This window comes from Castanea sativa, chromosome 10 (assembly GCF_040712315.1).
Source record: "Castanea sativa cultivar Marrone di Chiusa Pesio chromosome 10, ASM4071231v1".
In the NCBI taxonomy this organism is placed as follows: domain Eukaryota; kingdom Viridiplantae; phylum Streptophyta; class Magnoliopsida; order Fagales; family Fagaceae; genus Castanea; species Castanea sativa.
The window spans coordinates 34,555,106-34,579,435 of record NC_134022.1 but is presented as its reverse complement, the minus strand read 5'-3'; the positions used below and the strand labels follow the sequence as shown (position 1 = coordinate 34,579,435).

Sequence of the window (24,330 nt, the reverse complement as noted above, 5' to 3'; positions counted from 1 at the left end):
TTTCATAATTATGTAAATGCAACATCCCTGTAAAGTTTTACGTTGATCCGCTCCCTTCACCTAGCCCTTTTACCCTACAGCATGGGGTTTAAGTTTAAAGCATAGAAAATAAAAGAGATTTGGCTTGGCGTCAAGTGCCTGCAGCATTAAACTGAGTTCTTCCATAACTAACTGAAGGAAAACAAAACGGCAAGAAAAATACAGTAGAAGTTGCACTGAAAAACATTGATCCTATTCATCCAATAAAAAGACTCGAGATCCTCTATCAAATTCAGTTAACGGTCACAACGGGAGAAGGGGAAGCAAGTGCATGTATCATTTATTACTGCTATATCATTCAATATCTACTGCTTGCCAACCATCAAAATGGTCTTCTAAAATCTCTAGCTTGATGAAGAGCTCTAGCATTTATGAAATCATATGGCCAAGAAACAAGCAGTACTACCTCAGACATCCTGAGATCAAGCTCCGTTAACAAGAACAAACAATGGTTTGTCTCCCAACCGTTCCCGACCCTGAAATAAACCAATAATTCATATCATCAGTGCATTAGTTGAAAGGGGAAAAAATAAAGAGAAAAGTTTACAGGCGAATAAGTTGACATAAGATTGAAGCAGAGAGAAAGACCCGTCTATGTAGTTCAGTAGCTGTACCCGTCATTTGGTATTATTTCCCCTTTTTGTTTTAAATGAATAGACTTGGTCTTAAAAGTAATATTTAGGCTCTAAATCTAGAAGCAGTAGATGGGGAAATTTCTAATCCAAGTTCTGATTCCCGTATTTATTAATTCTATAAAATACATAAAATATCCAGGAAAATGCACATACATACAAATTCTAAATGCTAACCCACTCCTACAACATTGAGCAAATGCTAACCCACTCGGGGCTTGATTCGATAGCAAGTACCTTCCTCCAAGAGGGACAAGTCGAAGGTTCGAGTTCAGGAATCAGCCTCTCCAAGAATTGGAGGTAAGACTGCCAACCAATCACCTCTCCCAGACCCCACAAAAGTGGGAGTCTTGTGCATTAACTACGACCTTTATAAAAGCACATGTTTCAATTTAGACTTAAATCTTCAAAGTCATTGGTTTTATGCATTACTTGACTGATTAAACTAATTCTGTATTGTCTACAAAGAAATGGCACCAAAGCATCAAATTACAATGAACCCAAAACTGAAATAGGAATTTGATCATCCACTCAGGTCTTTTGGTGTAATGGCAAGTAACTTTCACTAAACAAAAAGTTGCAGGTTCAAGTATAGGAATTAGCCTCTACAAAACAATTAAAAGAAAAGCTACCAATCACCTCTCCCACACCCCGTATGTGATCTCAATTTAGACTTAATATTCAAAGTCATTGATTTATGCATTAGTTAAATATATAAATTAATTCTATATTGTCTACAAAGAAATAGCTCAAAAGCATCAAACTACGATGAGCCACAAACTAAAATGGATATTTGATCAACCTAACTCGGCTAAACAAGTCTCTGAGTGCTCTCAGATACTTTCACATCAAAAGGCCGGGAACTTATGTTTCTAACAGCTTATAATCAATTTCCCAAATGCATGTTGATGCTAGACATAAGAGAATAAATAAGGTCCATTTCCCCATCACTTTCTATTCAACACAAGGTACCATCGGAGGATTTTCAACCATTTCAAATTTCATGTTTTAAATTAATATCATATCCAATATTGTGCAGGCAAGTATAATCCATTTCCAAATATAGCTTTTCTTCCTGTATTCTGGGTTACAATACAGAGTACCTCACATCAGATTTTATGCTGATTTTGGTAAGAAAATCTCTGGGTATCTGTACCGCTCAATTTTAGCAGTGTTCATTTTTCTTCTGCAGATGCAACTTAAACTGTGCTTTTCCAGCAACTTGGCCTACTTCATTACTTCTAGATTGCCTCTCTTTATTCATTGATATTAGAATTGCAAGCATAAGTTAATTCTTATTTGGTTTGTAATAGGATTTCTTTGATTTTTGATAAATCTGATGTTTGTTCATCAGTTCTTATCCTTTTTCTAAACCCTGAAAATTTCTTAACTATTTTATAATTACATAGTTAACCAAAACTTTTAGAGCCTGTTTGGATTGAGGGAGGAGGGAGGGGAGTTGGCCAATAGGCTAATTTCCGGCCAACTCTACTCTACTCCCCCTCAATCCAAATGGGCCATAAGTCTTGAACATGCAACTTAATTCCCCCCTCCCCCTCCCCCGCCCCCCCCCCCCCCCCCAAACACACACACACACAAAATATAAATAGGGAGTAGAGTATAAAAAGTTTTATACATGATAATAAATAGGGAGTAGAGTATATGTTTAGCATATTAATCAATTTAGTCAAACATTGGAAACAAAATATAATTCTCGCCTTACTTTGGATGCATAGATTTTCTAAATCCATATTTTATATGCCGACATGCATGACTTCGATTTACAAACAGTAACTCTTGTTTGCTTGTTAGTGCCTCCCTGACTATTTCCTAAACTTCAAAGAAAAAATTAATATAGAGAAGTTTTTTTTTTTGATAAGTAATATAGAGAAGTTTATAGTTTACTATTTGGCCTTGAAACCTAGTCTCACATGGAAACACTTGAGGCACATCAGGTTCAGATCATGACAGGAGCAGATTCAAAACTCATGTATATAGGTGTTAATCTACATAAAACTCAGCACGATCATTGATAAGGCTTCCAATCTCAACCAATCTTGACAGTGAGGTTAAAGAATTAAGCTCAATAGTAAATCATTAGATTATCAAATATAATGAGGGACATACCTTTAACTCCGGCAATTCAATAACACATGCGCATTCAACCACATGCACTCCAACCCGCTCTGCAACCAAAATTGAAAGGCAGATTTTAAGTCACTAGGAATTATAGAAGATTGACATTCCTTAAGCCAGGTGTGAATAACACATATGACCAAGCATACTTCTTTAGAGGAAACACTTGAACTAAATAGAGGGGACTAAGTGATTTCTCAAAGACAAATGCAAGTGAAAAGACACTAAGCCTGTCCAAAGGTAGCTACAATCTCTTTCACCAGTCCCATTAGAGACCAATTGCCATTTTTAGAGCCCCTGATAATGTCCATGGACCTTCCTGATCCATCATACACCTTATAAAGAAAAGTACTTTTATTGACTTGCAAATCAATATATGCCTCTACCTAAAACACATCTCCTCCTCTACACCTGATTGTGAAATGAAGATAAATTTTAATAATTACCTAGTAGCCTGATTGCAGCACACAAGGTTCCCCCAGTTGCAATGAGATCGTCAATTATCAGTGCACGTTCTCCTGCTTCTACAGCCCCTACATGCATCTCCATTTTGTCTGTTCCATACTCCAACGAATACTCTTCCGAAATTACCTCCCCTGCCAAACCATCAAACTGTTAATCATTCCTGAATCCTTTATGGCAACCCAACAGCTATGATGTCAACACAGGAGAGTACCAAAAAGTTCAAAATTCAAAATTCCTTCACACCTTGCAGGCATGCACACACAAAAACAAGGAACTTAACACACCCACTAAGCTTAGAAACAACAATTAATGCTTATGAAAATATAAGAAATTTTCCAAGAAAAATCCAGATATTGAACCTCAGGTTACAGCTGCACCCTTCTGTATGCTATATGGTATTAAATGATAACTAAAATTAGTTTACTTTGAATAATATACTAAAGGAAGAAGAAATATTTCTTCTGATTTTTTTTGGGGGGGGGGGGTTGTTGATGTTTAAGCATCTATCCCCCAAGTCCCTTATTTTTGTGTGCATTTGTTCAACTACAAGCAACAATGAGGCACTTTTTAATTAGTTGGGAGGACTACTTTCCTCTTTATCTCCGTTCATGTTCTTTCATAAACCAATCATCCTTGAAGCTATAACCATATTTTTCCCCTTCTTTTTCTGATGAATGATCACTCTCTTATTCACAGAGAGTAGGCATAGACCACAATCAACTTCGTGATACTTTTAACTATAATCATGTAATGAGAATTGCATAATTGAGGAGGTTGAAACAGTTGCTACAAATGGATCTGCAACCCAACTGATAAAATCTAAAGAAGATTAATGTTATTAAAGTAAAGGCAACAACATTTACAAAAGCACAACTAGAAGCGATTAGAATTAGAAGCCTTTTACAACCAAACTAGTGCAGCAACTGAGCCAGAATAAAAGATCAATTGAGATCAATTGTGTCGTTCCAATTACTAATAAAGGATAACATGAACTTCTCAAATACACAGAAAATGATGAAATTGCGTGCGGAGGAGGCCAAAAGGTAAGCAAAGAAACATACCAGGCAACTTATTAGGCTTTCTCATAGGAACAAACTTTGCCCCTATGGCCAATGCAATGGGAGGGCCAAAGATAAAACCTCTTGCTTCAATACCTGCATTGTTTATCCAAAATTAGGTTATATAAATACTTAACAACCCCTTTACCATACATGCCAGAAAAACCAGTCAATAAAAAAAACGACATAACACTGATGGCTTAGTTTCTAAAACAATACCAAAGAAACACTACCATAGCTCGCCAGTTTGCCTAGTTTTTTTTTTTAAAGCTTATTTGACTGATTTACATCTACATTAAAAAAATAAAAATAAAAAACTTTTTTTTCTTCTAGTTACAGTTCTAGTTCTAGTTTTCCCCTTTTTTTTTTTAAGTCCAATAAACCAAAACTCAAACTTTTTTTTGAGAGAAAACCAAAACTCTAACTTTAAGCTTGAAATTAAGATGTGATTTTTATTTTTAGTTTGGATAAAAGTGTATATAAGATATGAAATTAAGATGTGAATCATGTGATTGAAATTAAACAACAAGATCCCAATTTTTTTTTTTTTTTTTTACAAACACAAAATATGAGACAATACCTGCAACCACGGAGATGTCTTTGTCTTTGTACCTCTCAACAAACAAATCAATGGTGTCCCTGAAAGCCTTGGTATCAAGAAGCAAGGTTGTTATATCTTGGAACATAATCCCTGCCAAATTCGATTCAAATGCTACAATCAAATTACGCCAAAAAATACTCACTACCCAGAAACCAATTCTGGATCTTCAATTCAAATAGCAGTGTAAATAAGAAAAATAAATAAATAAATCATATACATATTTAGCCAGAATAGAGACTAGAGAGCAATAGAACCTGGCTTAGGAAAGTCAGGGATGACTCGGATTGCAGAGGAAATTTTCTGTATGCGAGGTTCTTGGCCATCTTTACCAGCCATTTCTTGACGTTTCACTGAGTCACTCGCTGCTCAATACAATTACAATGACTACAATTACAGTTTCAGAGAGAGAGAGAAATAGACAAACACAGAGAAAGAGAGAAAGCGAGAGGCCTGTACCACCAACTCTCGCTACAATTGGCCTTTTAAAGTGTCGACGCGTTGGTTAAGGAAAAGTCAAAAATGACCAATCGTTATTAACTTATTCTTTTTACCTTAAAAAGTAATATTCTATGATCTCTTGCTTTTCTTTTGACATTAATAAAGAATAAGAATACTTTTATTATTAAAATCAGACAATGAAAACAGTAACAATAGAAACAGATCTCGTATTTAGATACAGCAACGAGTGAGTGATCCAAACTAAAATCGAGGATCAGATCAATTACCAGTACAGCGAAGTGGGGAGCGAGCTGGTCGGTAATCTTTCGAGCGATTCAATTGTAGTTGTTGCAGTTGAGAGTTCGAGGAAGCTGAGGAATGTCGAAACGGAGTGGCGAGAGTTCGAGGAGAGTCGATGTTGTCGGGTGATGGAAAGAATGAAATTTTGCAAGAGAGACTTGATGAGGCTTTGTGCATAATTTCCATTTCGCTGAGTTTAAAAAAGGAGTGCCACTGGCGCTGTCTATATAACTATAGAAGTGGCAGCCACTTCTTAATTAATTTGCATCATTGTAAATACCCATTGATTTTTGAAATTATAGTTATACCTTGATTATTTGGTAATAACGAAGGGCATTTTGGTCCAACCAGTTGGCCACCCATTAGGACACTAAAAAGGCCCCACCACCCGTTACTTTCGGGGACCAATTACCTCTAGTGCTGATACGGAGAGCCGTTTGATTTTTGTCCCCTGTTCAAATCGTGTCAATTCTAATGCACTAGAACCGAGCCATATCTCGTGGATGACCTAAACAATGGAAGCAATAGCGATGGAATTGAAAAATGAATAAGTGAAGTGAATTTAGTGAAATATGTAGCAGAAAAAAGATTTGACCTGTATTCAAATCGTGTTAGTTTCAATGCACTATAACCGAGCCATACCTCGTGAATGACCTAAACAGTGGAAGCAATAGCAACAAAATTGAAAAATGAAAAAGTGAAGTGAATTTAGTGAAATATGTAGCAAAAAAAAAATTTGACACGTATTCAAATCTTGTCAATTCCAATGTACTAGAATGGAGCCATATCTTGTTAATGACCTAAACAGTGGAAGTAATGGCAACAAAATTGAAAAATGAATAAGTGTAGCGAATTTAGTGAAATATGTAGACCATTGATGGAGCTCTGCTTCCTTTGTTTCTTTCTCTCTTTCTCTTTTTTATTATTATTTTAATTATACATTTTTTTTTTGTCTTTTTCTTTTCGTTTTTGAGTGGTTGTCGATGCTATGGAATCAAAGGCCGTCACATTGATACGGAGAATACCTACATATCTCATGCTCTCCGACTCTACTCAATGCTCATCATATGGCTTTTGACACCAAAGAAAGAGCACTAGTAATAAAGACGGAAGTAACACGGGAAGAGAAGCATGACCTCGGATTTGGTCTTTTGCTTCTTGATTAGCCTCTTTTCTCAAAGCATTCACTTTTTCTCCTAGGATAGAATACTATAGCTAAAATTTCCCAAAATCTCCCTATAACTGTTCAAACATTTACAAAATGATATAGTATTGTCTAAATATACATATTCAGTGAAACAATTGTTTCACTTATCTCTCTCTTTCCCCCTCTAGATTAAAAAAATGGAATCTCTCTCTCTCTCTCTCTCTCTCATTGATCAGTCATTGGTTGAGTGGTTGACTACGATGTCAATGATCAAGATATCGTTTTGATTTGGTGGTCCAAAGTCTGATTGTTGAGTTTTTTTTTAGTTCAATTGTTTATAGAAAAATTATGGATTTTAATATTTTGTTAACGGATGGTCCAGTACTATTTACTAGTGTGAGGATAAAAGGCCCGAGGCGTATTTTTGGGTCATGGGCTTGATCTGAGGATACTTGCTTTTCCGAGGACGGATTGATGGTAGTAAGGATGTCCAGCTTAAGTGTTCGTGAGCAGATTATTATGTAATGAGTTTGCAGAAGTAGTCCGAAAAGGGGTATCTTCTCGGCTAAATGAATTAAAGATCAGATGATACATCATGTTGATTATAATGATGTCTTGGAAGGTCTTGTGGATGAAGATATGTTTCACAAGGGAACAATGAAGAAGAACGGATGGGAAATATCTTGAAGAAAGCTGCTACCACCGCATTGAATATTCTGTACCTAAATCTCTGGCTGCATTAATGAAAAAGTGATATCTAAATAGTGATAATCAGCCTTACAGCTATTACCTAAAAGCCACAAGAAGATGCGGAAGGGACAAGTATCCAAGGGAACTGCCTAGAGCTATATGTGGAGAGCGACAATGGAAAATAGGAGGGAGTATAAGAAGGAGAGAGGTCCCAAAAAAAGGGGGATCGGAAAAAAGAGAGAAGATAACACTGTAGAACTAAAGATCAATAGTTGTAATCTATACTTAAGAAAAGTGAAATATAAGATCCAATATTCTCGGCTCGAGTCCGAGAACGATTACTGTTATATAAACTACTTCATGTGTATGATGTTGTGATCTAGCCCACCATCGTTGTTATTTAGAATCACTAGCACTTAGGTTTAAAGTCCACTCTCTACAAATTCATTGTATTGGGCTTTTTGAGCCTATTCCAGTCTTAATCTTGGGTTTAGGTACGAATTGTGACCTTACAATTAGTAAACTATTTTAAGAATCTTTTATAGAAAAAGAAAAAAAAAAGTAATTGATTCATTTACTATATTTTTTATTTTTACAAAAAATAATATCAAAACTTTTTAAAAATGTTTTAGTAACAAATGAAATATCTCTCTCTCTCTTCTCTCATCGATTGGTCATTCAGTCATTGGTTGAGTGGGTGATTGCAATGTCTATGTCCAAGACATTGTTTTGATCCTCATAAAAAGAAAAAAAGAAAAAAGAAAGACATTGTTTTGATTTGGTGGTCCAAAGTCTGAATGTTGAGTTTTTTTATTTTTTTTAGTTCAATTGTTTATAGAAAAATTATGGATTTTAATATTTTGTTAAAGAATGCTTTAAGACTATTTGTTAGTAAATTATTTTTAAAAAAATTATAAAAAATAGAAGTAATTGATTTCTTTACTACATTTTTATATTTCCAAAAAAAAAATAGTATCAAAATTTTCTTAAAATGTTTTATTAACAAATGATTTTTTTTTTTTTGTAAAAAATTTCAACTTATGTCATCTGTTTCTAATGATAAAGAAAAAACTAGAATATAAATGCCTTTTTATTTGACCTAGGTCTCTAGTGAAGCAGGTCCACTTGTTGCCCTCATTCTTTAAGTTTGGCTTGGCCGTCTGAATTGGCCACGAGAATTTGACTGTTTTCAATTCTTTGATGGTTACTTTTTTGGGACATGTGATGGGTACAATAAACGTGGCCTCTGATTCCAGTTGAACAAAATCTGAAAGGGAGTCTTTTTCAGGTCCCAATTTGAGTGGATGCCAAGACTAACCTAATGTAAATGGGTTTGGTAAGGATTTTCTTTTCTTATTCTTTTGTTTCAACTTCTGAAATTCCAAATTTTTGAAGTACTTTTTGCGCAGCCTCTCCTCCCTTTCCTTCATATTACTGTTTATTGCGACTAGTGCATCCTCCAATGATCCAATCTATTTTACCTTTGATCTTTACTTGAAATTTACGCTTGTTTCTTGGTTGTTTATGAGATTGACCTCATCTCATAAAAAGTCTGTTTGAAATCTGCTTATTTTAGTGAAATTAAAAACTTTTTACTGAAAGTATTGTAAATAATGGTAAAAATTAGTTGAAATAGTACCAAAAAGTACAGTAGAGCTTATGAATAGTAGCAAAAATAAATTGAATGGTAAAATAAGCTAACTTTCTAATTTTTGTCAAACACACACAAAAATGAGAACAACATTCAAAGGCCATAAGAGACAGACCCCTGAGATGAGCCTTTAAGCTTAAGTCTAGGATAACCATGCACAAACACGATTCTCGCCCAAGGAGGTCAAGGTTTCCCAATACTATGATCAATTATTGATGCAAATCTAGGCAGACCCAGAGTTAATGGCCTGTTTGGAAGTTTAGAGACGGAGGAGAGTAGAGGGAAATGGTTATCCTCTACCTTGTTTGGATGTTTTTAAAATTAGTAAGGGGGAAAGGAATAATTAGTTGTTCTTCTTGTTTGGATTTTTTAAAAATTTGGAGGGAGATGAGAGGAAATGATTTAAATAGACAAATTTACCCCTATTTAAAAATGGACTTGCAACATTGGTCTATGATTAATTTGTTAGATTAAATAATTATGACTATAGCATGCAATATATTTTTTGATAATTTTTTTTCTAATGTGAATTAAATAATCAACATTGGTCTATGATTAAATTTTTTTTTTCTGCTTTTTATTATACTAAAAAAAACATCCTTAATTGATAATAATTAAAATAAGAAAAAAAATTTGGTTTGTTTGTTTACTGAAAAAATCAACAAAATATTAAATTTTGAGTATTTCTTTGATTTGTTATTATTATTATTACTATTATTTTTAACATTTTTATATAAAATACTCCTTAGCCACCATTACAGCAAAAGACATCAAAAAGGAAAAAGAAAACACGCACGGACCCATTCATTCAGAACTAGGTCCGATATGATCTAATCTCTCTCTTTTTTCTTTTCTCTTTTTTGTTGTTGTATGGTCCGATACGATCTCGATTGGCTAAGCACAATAAAAAAGTCGAACTCGGAAATTCCATACAATCCAAACTCTTTTCTCCAGTACGTACGTTTTCTCAATCTCCACTAAGCTCTGTGATTACGTGTGGAAATGTTGGCTATAACCAACATAATGTTGTGTTGCTATGATTGGCTTGAATTTCGTTACGTTATTTTATTGTGATGAATTTTTTTACTGTTAATGCTTGAAGAATGAGTGTAATTTGAGGTTTATAATCTGTTTGGTTGCTGAGAAAATTGGGAGGAAAATATTAGAATTATATTTTGGATGATCATGTTTAATGTTGTTTGATGCTTGAAGAAGTTGTGTGAGAGATTTTGTAATTTTGTTAATTTAGAAAGGGTAAATTGGGGAATTCATTTGGTCAATAATTTATCTACTCTACTCTCCCTCCAAATCTCTCAAATTTAGGGGAATTAAAAATGAAAAGTTAGAGGTAGTTGAAACCCCTCCAAACCACTCCCTCTCCTTCCTTAAAAAACTTCAAAATAAGGTAATTGAATTACTCTCCCTCCCTCTACTCTACTCTCCCTCCTTTCTTAAACATCCAAACATACCATAAATGTCATTGTGGGGCAAATGTTGTTTCCCTCTTTAACATTTGCTTGAAATATCTCTCTCTATATATATTATTCCTAACCCTTTTTTTTTGTCGTTAAACTATTGAAAATTTTAATTTTTATCTAGAATGTCTATCTAGGTTAAACTATTTTCAGTATTAGAGAATTTGACAGGTTTAACTTGGACTACTACATATAAATATAAAATAAAAAACAAAAACAGAACATATATGAAGTGAACAAGTCATATAAATAGATTTAAAAATATATTTATATTTTCATATAAATATATTTTTAAAGTAAGGATGAAAAAAAATATTCTTCAATATTTTAGGAGCAAAACCCCTTATCAAAATTATGACAAAGATAAAGTTTATGCAAATTTCAAAGACGAAAATAATATTTATCCCTACATTTTAAATATATGCATCCAAATACATGAGTTTCTAACCTTTTGACATAAATAATAAACTCAAGTATTAAATTGCATTAATGAACTCACATAGGCCTAGGGGGTCTCGGTCCCTAGACTTAAATAATCATAAGGAAGTGTTAACGAGTACCGTAAGGTGTCTGTATAGTCACCCCATAAGTATAAGTGCTTGTGAGGTGTGGAGGGCAAGTATAAATGCTTGTGGGCTAAGGTTTAAGTTTTCAGGAAAGAGCTTAATACACATATACATCTAAATTATGTTAGAGCAGTTTTTCAATATTAGAGAATTTGATAGGTTTAACTTGGACTACTACATATAAAAATAAAATAAAAAAACAAAAATATAACATATATGAAGTGAACAAGTCATATAAATAGATTTATAAATATATTTATATGAAATATAAATATATTTTTAAAGTAAGGATGATGAAAAAAAATTCTTCAACATTTTAGGGGCGAAAACCCTTATCAAAATTATGATAAAAATAAAGTTAATGCAAATTTCAAAGACAAAAATAATATTTATCCCTACATTTTAAATATATGCATCCAAATACATGAGTTTCTAGCCTTTTGACATAAATAATAAACTCAAGTATTAAATTGCAATAATGAACTCACATAGGCCTAGGGGGTCTCGGTCTTTAGACTTAAATAATCATAAGGAAGTGTTAACGAGCACCATAAGGTGTCTGTATGGTTACCCCACAAGTATAAGTGCTTGTGGAATGTGGAGGGCAACTATAAATGCTTGCGGATTGAGGTTCAAGTTTTCAAGAGGGAGCTTAATACACATGTGGGTTAATACACATGTGGGTACTCAAGATTTTCACCTCTTGGGCCAAGGGCTTTTTGCCTTGTAATGTATCCCACATCGAAGAAAATTTCCCCCACTTTCTGCCTTATAAGCGTGAGCTGAAGGAAGTAGTACAAGGTTACAAGGCAGAAAGTGGGGAAGTTCTCTTCGATGTGGGATACAAGGTGTCAAGCCAAACAAGGTTATAAGGCAAAAAGCCCGCCCGAGAGGTGAAAATCCTGAGTACCCAATAACTGATGGTACACTACTTCCTTCAGCTCACACTTATAAGGCAGAAAGTGGGAGAAATTCTCTTCGATGTGGGATACAAGGTGTCAAGCCAAACAAGGTTACAAGGCAAAAAGCCCTTGGCCCGAGAGGTGAAAATCCTGAGTACCCACAACACATATACATCTAAATTATGTTAGACCAGATTTTCTATCTTGTATAAAAAAAAAAATTAATTTATGTCAAATCTTTTTGCTTTATGTCAAACTTTTAACCAGTTTTATAGGGTGTAGACTAGTGGAACTAACCTTTTGAGTTCTATTTATCACTTCAATATTATTTAATCCCCTTATCAATTCATACCAATTTTTTTATTTATTAAACCCCACAATAATTCATCCTTTATGAGCAGCCCGTTAACATTTCCCAAACAAAACCCAAGTATCTAATTGCAATAATGAAACTACGTTTAGTCTACTCGGGCCTAGGAGGCTAGGGCTTGTTGTCATGTGGTGGTCAAAAGCCCACAATAAATGGATTCTGGACTTGTAAATCCCACTTTGTCATATATCAAGTCCAAGGACAAAGTGGCCCTACACTGAATTAATTAGCTTTAATTAAAAGGACAACATCACAGCCAGTTGATGTCAACCACAATAGACCAAGTCCACCGGCCCAACCCCACACGTACCCAGCACTTGCGTAGACAAATAAATGGACAGGATATGCCGCCCCTCTATTAAAAGTTCAGACCGAGTGACTGGTCTTTTCCTAACTTCTTCCATTGTATAAATGTCGCATCTGATACTTGAGAAAAATTCTTAGTACATAGTAAAATGATGCTTGTTTCTCTTGTTATAGTAAACTTATCATGAATTTAATGACTGGTCCTATTATATATGTGAAAGGATAAAATATTATTTACCGTGCTCCGAGAATACTTCATTACTTTTTTCCAAGTATGAGGAAAAAAAAAGATAAAATATTATTTATCATGAATTTAAAGACCGGTTCTATTTTATATGTGAAAGGATAACATATTATTTACCATCCTCCTAGGTACTTCATTACTTTTTACCAAAGTATGATGAATTTTTTTTTTTTTAAACAAGTCAATTTTGTTTGAACTTGCTTGCTATATCTTTATAATAAAAAATTAATAAAAAAAAATCGGATTTTTAACTTTATTGCTTCCCGTTAAAGTTTAAAAAAGCTCACGTGTTTTGCATTTCGATAAGGGAAAAGTATATTCTTTTGGGCAATTGAAAGGTGGATCAAAGTTAACCATTGTATGATAAATACCCTGTTTTTTAATATCAGCACTTGGTTTTGGCTGCGCAGGATAAACTTAAAGAGGAATCATCATGTAATTGCAAGCAATGACTTCACGTACATGTTCACTTCATGCCTTTTTCTTTTTGGATACTTTCAGAGTGATCTTCTAGGCTTTTAGAGGAAACTTACTTATTTGCTTCAAGGCACTACTTTACTGTTACGTACCGTGTTATCAATAGTGTGACAACTTAAAATTGTAAAATAAAACTTAATCCATCTCAATTTTTTTTTACCTTTAATTCTATTAACATACTTTGAGATTTGGGTTAATGTCAATCAAGTATAAAACTTTTAAAAAACTAACCAATTTGGTCCCTAAAGCTAACTTAGTTTCTAAAATAGTTGAAAAAAAATAACTAATTGTTTAGGGACTAAGTTGACTTTAAGAACCAAATTGATCAGTTTTAAAAAGTCTTGGACTTAGCTAGCAATGTCATTACCTTAATCCGCAAGATATGTCAGTGAAACCACCGCATACATTTGGTGTGATAGTCACTCTACAAATATAAGTGTTTGTGAAGTATGTGAGGTAAAGGTTGGGGTTCAAGTTTCTAGGAGAAAGTTTCATACATATATACATTTAGATTATGTTAGAGTAAAATTTTTATATTTGTATATAAAAAATGTATGGAAAATTTACTCTTTTATTTATTTATTTATTTACGTTAAACATTATTTGAGGCTCTACATTGAGAACCATTTTGTCGTTTTTATTTTTTATTTTTTGAGAATGAGAACCGTTTGGTCTAATCAATGTGAAATGGACAATGAAATGATATGAAAACTAATATAATTGAATACAATTTTGTGTCACAACTTGTCATATGATAACTTATAATTGGTAAAAGTGTGTTAGTGAGCCATATAAAGACATATTTTTGCCAACTACAACTCGTTATGTGGTGAGTTGTGATACAAAATTGTACAAAATTATGTAATACTAGCATAATTCACCTAAAAATGGAAGGCACTTGTACTAGTACACTAGTACGTAGTACTAGAGATTAGGGTGCCTTTCCTTTCTGTTTTCTTCAAAAATGATAACTTTCTGAATTGTTAGGCAAATAATTGAAAATGAAGGAGACAGACTCCAAAATATTAAAATAATTCAGTAGTCAAATTTGCTACATGTTCATATTGCATCACTGATCACTCCAAATCCTTTTATTCCATTGCCATCAGCAATGACCATATAACTGCTATTCTGGAATCAATACTAATCTTGCCACGTAGCAATAAGACGTTACTCCAAAATCTCAAAGACTAACCTGAATCTTTATCTCATTAATAAAATAGTTTCTTGTTATACTAGTGGGGAGGGTTTTAGGTGCTCGGCCGGTGTCAACCCAATTTTTATTTCCTTGAATTTTTATGTTTCTAGTTTATCAACTTTGAACGGCACTTACCAAAACAAACAACTTTAGATGACCTTTACTTTACCTCCAAGTCGATAATCTGAATCTAACCATTTACTTCCATGGAAATCGAATGCCTGCTTAGTTATAGCTTTTCACTAAAACGCTGTTTGTTTTGAGAATATATATATATATATATATATATATATATATATATATATATATTTTTTCCTCATCTTTTAATGTTTGACAAGGTGGAAAATGCAAATCAACGGAAAACTTTTTATTTGTGGTCAATGGATGACAATCCAAAAAGAGCAAAACACATTTTTCAAAACTCTACACACTTGACATATTATTAAAAATATACTTCAATAAACCACCACACATCATGACATAAATTAGGTTAGAATATAAATTCTATCTTGTATAAAAAAAAAAATATATATATATATATATATATATATATATACACTTTAATAAATAAATAAAAACCACTACCAATGGTGACTTCTTTCTCCACAAACCAATCATTAACCAATTTGATCATTGAATTTTCACAAGTGACAATTGTTTTTTCACTTTTTTTTTTTTTTTTTTAACTTGGGTTCCAAATTTGGCGTATGACGATCCATTCCCAAAATATATATAATTTTTCCCATTTGAGATATGTTGTTGTTGTCATGAATAAAAATTTGTATACATATACTTATTTTGAATTACAATAAATATTAATGAATTTTGTTTGAGCCTAACAATAAAAAATGTTATCTAGCTCATTTTCAAGGTTAATCAAATGAAAAAAAAAAAAAAGAGTTAGTGATATATTACATCTTCCAGAAATTGATTTTATATTTTAGAATTCTTTTAAATAAACATAAAATTGGAAAGTAGATGATTGATACACACATATATAAAGAGAAATAAGAGAATTAGTAGAAAAAATGTATCATAATTAAATTAGGATTTATTTATGTATTATGATGAAGACAAAAAAAAAAATGTGAGCTTACAAAGGTCTATGTTACAACATTATTAGATTTCAACAAAGAGATAGAGTTTTTCATTTTTATATATATTTTTAGTCATTAGCTTGTGCAACACACGGAAAAGTTAGTAATATGTGTGTGTGTGTGATACATGCATATTTAATTAAAAAATTAATGAAAAAGAACATATATAATTTAATTAGAATTTCTTTAGAGAAGGTCAATCTCGTAATGTAATTAGGTTTTGTTTGGTATTGGGTTGTTTTATAAAAATAATAGTAAGTTTTAATTAGTTTTTTTTTATTTAAAATTAACATTATTTGTGACTAGGGCTGTCAATCCAATCCGGAGATCCGACCCACCCGAAGGATCCGACCGGATCCGACCCGAAATCCGTCCGACCCGATCAAGTCACCAGTCGGCGGCGGGTCTTTTGTTCCAAAAACCGACGGCGGCGGATCGGTCTCGATTTTCCTTTCTAGAACTCGAAAAAACCCGATCCGACCGATGTACCAGGTATTTCTAGAAAAAAAATTCCAGATTCCGACAATTATTTCCAGATCCCGACTTCAAATTTTCAGATTTTGGCACCAGATTTTTATATTTCGGTGACTTATCAAGTAGATCGAGTAATATTTTGTCCAAATCTAGTGAGATCTCACTGGCTCTAGCGAGATCTCACCAGATCCAGTGAGTCTCCGCCGGATTTGACGTTTTTTCGCCTGAAATTAACAATTATGGCAGGATTTTTCACCATGGACGGTTCCGACCGAACCGACCGTGCTTCCGGTGCAAAACCGACCGCACTGATCCTACTCCCTTGCTGGTCGGCGGCGGGTCAGTATTTGTTCAACCCGATTCTATCGGGTCGGTCTCGGGTTGGGCACAAACCCGACCCGGACCGACCCGTGGACACCCCTATTTGTGACTCTAAAAACCAGATAAAAAATAAGGAAAGATTTTGTTACAAACTTGTATGCAGCAATTGTTGCATACTTGGGTATGTGGTAACAAAAAGAAAAAAGGACAAGTGTTTAAGGTCCACCTGATCATGTACAATACCCTTGAGCACATGTCTCTTTCTTTTTACTGCCGCATACCCTCATACGTAGTAATTGTTGCATACTTCCTTAAAAAATATATATTATAGTGACTCTTAGCAAAAAATGTGCTCGTTCAAAAACTTATGTCAACCTTAGAGCTTAGAGGAAGTTAATAAAAAAAAATCAAAGATGAGCGAATACACTATAGGTTTATTTTGAAATAATTTATAACAAATTATCTTTATGTACCATGTATAGTATAATACTCATTGCTCATTATGTGTTATAAACTTGGGAAAATAGTTGTAACTATATTACAAGTCATTAGTAAGAGGGGAAATATTAATTGTTAAGATTAATATAAATAAGAATATTAACCTGTTGTTTGGGTAAATTATTTATTTATTGCATGTTATGAAATTTTTTTTAGCCTTTTTTAGGATTTTGTTTCAATTGTTGTCAAAATAACTAAATTTGAATAAGAATGTCATATTCAAAATCAATTGGTTCTGATTTGGAATATGACATTATATATATATATATATAATTAATTTTAGATAAATAACTATAATACAATTTATAGATAATTAATATATGACATAAATACATTTTACCATATTAGTATTATTTTTACTGACATAGCACAAATTTAAGTTACTACATCTTTGATTATATATATGGCATATCATTAAAAGGAGTTAATAAATGTGAAATGTTAAACATTAATATAATTAAAGACATAAACATATTACTGTAGTGCATTAACAACTATTAACTTTTTTAGACTAACTTAAATGAGCAATTATTATTTTTTATATCCTTGATTTTATGTGTAATTAATTTTGCTTGAGTGTTTTAATGGTTTTTGTTTCAATGGTTGCTAGAGCAACTAAACATGAGTAAGTTAATGTCATATTTCAAAAAAATATTATTGTTGCCAAGACAGCTCAATTATGATTTCTTGATATATATATAACAAAAGATGTCCAGGTTCAAATCTCTATTCCCTAATTATTGAATTATAATTAAATAAAAAATCAGTATTTTTTTTTTTACAAAAAGTAGTCCAAGTAAACTGTTTCAAATATAATTTTTAGAAAAATAAGCATATAAATTCATTCACATAAATAATTAATGAATGAAACTAAATACATCTATACATAGTAACAAAATAATACTTTAAGATAAATGTAAAATGTTTAAAAGGTGTAAAGGCTATACGAAGATAATTTAAAAATATATAATTTTGTTTCCTCATCAGGGTTGCACCACAACCTTAAACTGAATTAGATATTTAATTTAGGTAATTCCCTGCATATGTAAATAAGTATGCTACAGATACAGCCCACAATTAAGCTATGTCAGCTGAACACACTCGGATCAATGCACACTTAATTTGCATTTGATAGATTTTTATAAGTTAAAACAATACATTTGAATGTTTTGTCTTCTTCCTTTTATCCATGCTTAATTTTCAATGATTAACTAATTTCTATTGAACATTGGGGATTGGGCGGCTATATAATTAGATTAAGAGTGACCTGTGGCCTGTGGGGACCCAAAAAAAACGAGATTAGTTGGTGCAAGGTCGTAATTACCTCGATGCTTCGCGTACTTTCCTGTATTTTTCTAGAAAAATCCGAACTAGTTTTAAGATAAGAAATTCAATGGGTAGCTTGATAGTCAAAACGAAGCGGAATGGGGATAATACTTTCATTCTCATATATTCTACGTTTCTAACCGCCTTTTTTGAAGCTTTATTAGTAAAACTCAAACATAGACCGGGCTCTCCCTAAATACAAGGCATCCAAGTTCCACTAGTTTCTTCTCGAAGAAATAAACTCTGTAATCTTATAAATCTCCAATTTAATTTGAGATGAGCAATGATGTCATCATTATGTGCACGTGAGTTTTTAGATTGCTATCAATTAAAATTTCAGACAAATATGCAAAATTCATGATAGGTGTCTTCAAACTGCAAAAGAGTTCCAACTTGAACCACAAGTTATAAAAAATAATAATAATAATAATAATAATAATAATAATAAAAACCACAATAGAAACCAATTTTTACACTATAATCTGATTCCCCAAAAATAAAGAATTTGCTTTGCTCTGCAAATGCAAATTTAGAAGCAACAGCATATTGTTTTATCCATTTTGCTTTATGTGCCGCCAAGCTAAAAATGAAACCCAAATGCCCCCACTTCTCTTCTAGCATTTTGTGGACATTCGTTTGTCCACCGAGCTAAGAAAGCCAAAGGTGTGATCTGGCATGTAATTTACCTAAATACTACTAACTAAGGCGGTGTTTTAAATAAATACTCTAATACAATGAATCACACAGGTCATTCATTCCTCCCCATCCAATTTGCCTAATTAATCGGTATAAATCGAAGTCGGCCCCAACACGAAAAGTCTCTTTGCTTACCTATGGCAGCCGGTGGCTACGTGTGTATCTTCTTTTTTTTTTTTTAAGACCGCGTTTTTTGTTTTAGAAAAGTTTTTGATTGACTAGGAAAGAGTCTTTCACTTTTGAAGAGTACTTTCAAACCAAAAACAAAAAAAACACTCAGTCCCTACTCACTCCCCTAGACCCCCACACACACTTCCTTCTACTACTTCTCTGTTTTGACCAATTTCAGTCCACCTTGGCCACCAAGAAAGAACTGTCTTTCTCTCTCACACACCAAATTAACGTGCTCCACTCCCTTCTTTAATATAATTTTTATTTCATTTTATATTTTAATGTTATAATAACTTGCGCACCTCGCATACTTTCCTACCACTTGTCACGCAACTTCGCTCTCTGTCTACTCTTTATATACACCCACACTCTTTCACACTTCCTCACTCAAAACTCATTCAACCCAAAAAAAAAAATATCAAGCACTCCTTTTCTTAGATCTTCTCTCTGGTTCTCTCACTGACTCTCAGTGCTTTTTGGGGTTAATAGCTCTTTTATTCAGATCAGATACTTAGCATCGAAGAGAGAGATATGGCTTTAGAAGCTCTTAACTCTCCAACCACAGCCACTCCTCAGTTCCACTTCGACGACGCGAATCTCCACTGTCTTGATTCATGGACAAAGCGCAAGCGCTCAAAGCGCGCACGTTTTGAGAACCCTGCTACTGAGGAAGAGTATCTCGCTCTTTGCCTCATCATGCTCGCTCGTGGTGGCGCCACCGAACCCGCTACCGCCACCACAACTACTACCATCGCACCCCGCCACCAAACTCCACCTCCTACGGTGACATCCTCCATCGCCACCACCAATCATATTTACAAGTGCTCAGTTTGCAACAAGGCGTTCTCTTCCTACCAAGCACTCGGTGGACACAAAGCCAGCCACCGAAAACTCGCCAGTGGCGGCGTCGGCGTCGGCGTCGGCGACGACCACTCCGCCTCCTCCACAACCTCTGCCACAGCCACAGCCACAGTCTCCAACAGCAGCGGTAGGTCTCACGAGTGTTCAATTTGCCACAAGTCCTTCCCCACCGGACAGGCCTTGGGTGGACACAAACGTTGTCACTACGAAGGCGGCAACGTTAGCCACAGCAGCGTAACAACCTCGGAAGGTGTCGGATCCACCCAAACCAACACCCTCAAGCGAGACTTCGATCTCAACCTCCCCGCTCTACCTGAGATTTCACCTAAGTTCGTTTTCGGAGAAGACGAGGTCGAGTCTCCACTGCCAACAAAGAAACCTCGTTTCTTGATGCCACTGAAACTCGAAATTTCTTAAAAGATTAATAAAATTAGGAACTCCAAACCAAAAGCTTCGTCAGGAATTTAATTAGATGACTTACTTTTTTTTTATTTTTTATTTTTTTTTGGTTCTTTAATTTGGGGGGGGGGGGGGTGATCTGATATTATTTTTCTGTACATACAAGTTAGAACCTTGTACTCTGTTTTGTCTTACCCAGCTAAGTTTGTAATTCAATTATTTAATTTTTACCTTGTACTCTGTTTTGTTTTACCCAGCTAAGTTTGTAATTCAATTATTTAATTTTTTTTAATGTTATAAATTTTATAAAATTATAATTCGATCAAAACTTGTTATCTTTCTCTCTATATTTTTATGCTCTCACGTTTGCTGAATTCAAATACAATTACAATTAGTCTAAACTACGCCGTGTCAAAGTTTTGCACTTAAGTAATAGTTAATCGCACGCTACGCACAGAATCGACATATAGCATCATAGCCGCGTGAACGGTGCGGCAAGCCAGAAAGGACTGGGTTTGACAGAGTTTTGTTGAGGCCAACTTGCGCATGTTTAGACTTTAGACAAAGGCTGAAATTGTGTGTGTGTGTGTGTGTGTGTGTGTGTGTTTGTGTATGAAATGAATGAATTGAGTATGTGACGGTTTCAACTGTTTGTACAGTGCCCCACTACACACGCGCAAAAGTCACTGTTTAATAAGCTCAAATAATTAATTAATTATTGTTAATATTTTATTTTAGAATTATAATTTTGTTATAACTATGAGGCGTGGGGGGACTGGGTCAGTGGGAGGTGGTGAATGCTGATGAGGACCAGACTTATTAATATTTGGATGGTGAGTGTGAATGAGGAGGAAGTAATGCCTGTTTGGGGTGTATGATTTTTTCCTCTACAAGCTAGTGGGACTCACAGCTAGCGAATTTTACCAACTAGAGAAGAGAAACATACATCCGTAATAGAGTGTATTTTCTCGTGGATGAGAAAGATTGCATTGCGGTTCGGATTTTCATGTGGAACTGATTAGGATGACACGTGGCTTTACTTAAGCTAGTTTGTCTCTCTCTATTTTTTTTTTCCTTTTTCATTTTCCTTTTTAGGATAATGCTTCTTCTCATTCTTTGTAATCTTTTTTGGCCTCGTGTCAGAATCATGGTTTGCCACGATACGGGTCTTTAATCTTTTACTATTATTTTTGCGTATTGAATTAAAATATATTTTGGCATTTTTTACATGCGTAGAAATTGAATTCCTTTACAGTGTTGTGGCTGCTAATAATGCGAGAGCATGGAAGGAAGGCACTCTCTCAACTTTGGCATATATTTTCAACATCGTAGTGACATCCGAATAATTTATTGGACGCCCCCTAAAATAACAGCAACAGAAAATGCAAAATCAAATAATAGTTTTTTTTTTGGTTAAATAGAGTTTTAAGCTATAGCATTATGATTGCATTTTTTGTCATTAAACAAAAATATTAATCGATTTTTAACGTGGCCAGGAACTGAACCTCAAATCTCTTATTTAATTATCACAAATTTTATCATTTTACTTAACAAGAATTCACACCAAATAATAGTTAAATTAGAGATTACTCAACAAATTTGGCCAACATTTCTATACAATGCGACATTAATGCTCCTTCCTGTTGTGATCTGGCGCACTCACTAAGATGTGGCCAACAATATCTTCCAATTTGGCAGTACCAAACCACCCAATTATAAAAAGTTATAATAATAATAATAATAATAATAATAATAATAATAATAATAATAATATAAAAAAACAGTAGCCTGTAATGTAGGTTGGCAATTTGGTGGCCAAGATTTACATGAGGATAGGTTATTGTATATAACTTGGTAAGTTATAAATAAATACATTTATGACTTTGTCCTGATACATTGTTTGGTAAGTTATTATATATATCATTTGAATTATTAACTTATTAGCAAAACTAGTAATGGTTAATAAAATGTAGGTTTCCGTTAACTCAACTGGTAAAATTTTGATGATTGAATAAGAGATCTAAGGTTCAATTCCTGTATATACTAAAAACCGATTGGTTTATTGGTCTAATGATAAAGAGCATCATCAGGAGCGGACGTCATAGTTTGAAACTCTCAAAAAAAAAAAAAAGTAATGGTTAATAAAACTTTCTTGTACACAATTTTTTTTTTTGCTCAATATCTAAAACAGCTAAACATATCCGTGAAATGTAGGAAAAATCAATGATTCCATAGCACTATGGGTCTTATTTGCTGGATACGATTTCACAAAAACAAATTCCATTTCCATTGACACCTTGTGTGATGGAATCAACTTAAGCTTATCTCATACGCTGCATAAACAAAACAAGAATCATCACGTGGTAGGTGCAATACAATATCTTGTCCTTTATTTGATGTAGTAGTATTTTGTCCGTTAATTTAGCCATATATCCCTTCAATAATTAGGCATAGGTGACCAAGAGTTTTGTTGCTCAAGTAAACTCTTTGATATTTCTAACAAAAATATATAAGGTTTAAATATTTCATCTCTCAATTATCAAATTATTATAAATTAAAAAAAAAAATTATTGTATCAGAATCTATCAAAAAATTATTTATTTGAAAGATTGCCCTGTTAGTGATTTTGAAACATTGTTTGGTTGCACTTTTTAAAAGTTTTTTTTAACAATAAATGCATAAGTTGTATCTTGCAATTTAACTAATTTTTTCTCTTGTTTCCAATAGAAACATATAGGGTTCCATGTCCCAATTATCAAGTTATAAATAATAAATAAATAAAATTGGTGAATCATTTATTACAAAATTATTTATTTGAAAGATTACCTTATAAGTGATCTTGAAACATTAATTAGTTGCACTATTTTTTATTTTTATACAAGATAAAATTCTACTTTAGCCTAATCTAAATGTAAATATGTGTGAAACTTTCTCCTGAAAACTTGAACTCCGGCCTTGGCCCCTGCCCCCCACACCCCACAAGTTTTTATACTTGTGAAGTGACCATCGCATCAAGGGTGTGCGGCGGTAATTGGTTGCACCATTTAAAAAGTGTTCCAACACTAAAAAACTATTTTTGACATTGAAAATAAATGTGTTTGGGTAGATACACGGTAACCCATCAACAAGCGAAGGACCCACTCCTATGTGAAATGGTAATTAGATATGCTGGATAGACCATATATCATCTCATTCTTTTTACTGTAAATGAATTGAAACAAGTCGAGTATTAACAATTCTGAATTAATTCATTTGATTTATTTCGAACTTGAATTGACTTCAAGGTCATTACTTTTGGTTCATTTTCGAACATAAATTTATGGTATGGGTATTGAAGGGGATAAAAATAGGAGACGGATATTTCCATAGAACTTGAAGGGACGGAGAGTTTGAAGACGGATAGACACCGTAGGTGACGCGACTATGACGGTTCAATTTTGCTGAGTATCCGTCATATATGGATTAATTATGGATTCCTGGTTGCATGTCATTTGATATGTCTTAAATCAACTTTTGCTTTATCCCCACGCAAGCGTGCACACTTGGACTTCTTGCGACACACGTTTGAAAAGACTCCTATATGGAAAGGAACTTGAGGGGGAAGTTGTATCATAAAAGAAAGGCAATTCTACCCAATATAAATACCCCAGAAACCCTAGATATCAAGGTAGGCACAATATTCTTAACTCTGGCATTCTAGGGTTGAAGAAACAAGATTCTAACTTGACCTTCGGAGGGTTTTTGGCCGGCACCACACCGGTGCTTTCTTTTGGGTTCTCTATTTTCTTTTCG

The 24,330-nt window shown here is 33.6% G+C and overlaps 2 protein-coding genes across 2 annotated transcripts; one reads left to right on the top strand and one right to left on the bottom strand.

Annotated features, from left to right (window-relative positions):
- Positions 1–139: 139 nt before the first annotated feature.
- On the bottom strand, positions 140–5,943 carry LOC142612782 (adenine phosphoribosyltransferase 1-like). The gene is made up of 7 exons (XM_075784937.1): positions 5,657–5,943; positions 5,186–5,293; positions 4,911–5,021; positions 4,334–4,426; positions 3,254–3,403; positions 2,799–2,857; positions 140–515 (listed from the first exon to the last, which is right to left on the bottom strand). The coding sequence occupies exons 1-7, from the start codon at positions 5,853–5,855 to the stop codon at positions 462–464; spliced, it is 774 nt and encodes a 257-aa protein (XP_075641052.1). The 5' UTR covers positions 5,856–5,943; the 3' UTR covers positions 140–461.
- A 13,715-nt stretch (positions 5,944–19,658) lies between these two features.
- LOC142614132 (zinc finger protein ZAT10-like) lies at positions 19,659–20,775 on the top strand. The gene has a single exon (XM_075786675.1). The coding sequence runs from the start codon at positions 19,810–19,812 to the stop codon at positions 20,554–20,556; it is 747 nt and encodes a 248-aa protein (XP_075642790.1). The 5' UTR covers positions 19,659–19,809; the 3' UTR covers positions 20,557–20,775.
- Positions 20,776–24,330: the final 3,555 nt, after the last annotated feature.

Coding starts and splice junctions, on each gene's coding strand:
- LOC142612782 (XM_075784937.1), bottom strand. CDS start 5,855: ATGGAAATTATGCACAAAGCCTCATCAAGTCTCTCTTGCAAAATTTCA. Junction 5,294..5,656: donor CTCCCCACTTCGCTGTACTG/GTAATTGATCTG, acceptor TGTATTGAGCAG/CGAGTGACTCAGTGAAACGT. Junction 2,858..3,253: donor TGCTGCAATCAGGCTACTAG/GTAATTATTAAA, acceptor TTTTGGTTGCAG/AGCGGGTTGGAGTGCATGTG.
- LOC142614132 (XM_075786675.1), top strand. CDS start 19,810: ATGGCTTTAGAAGCTCTTAACTCTCCAACCACAGCCACTCCTCAGTTC.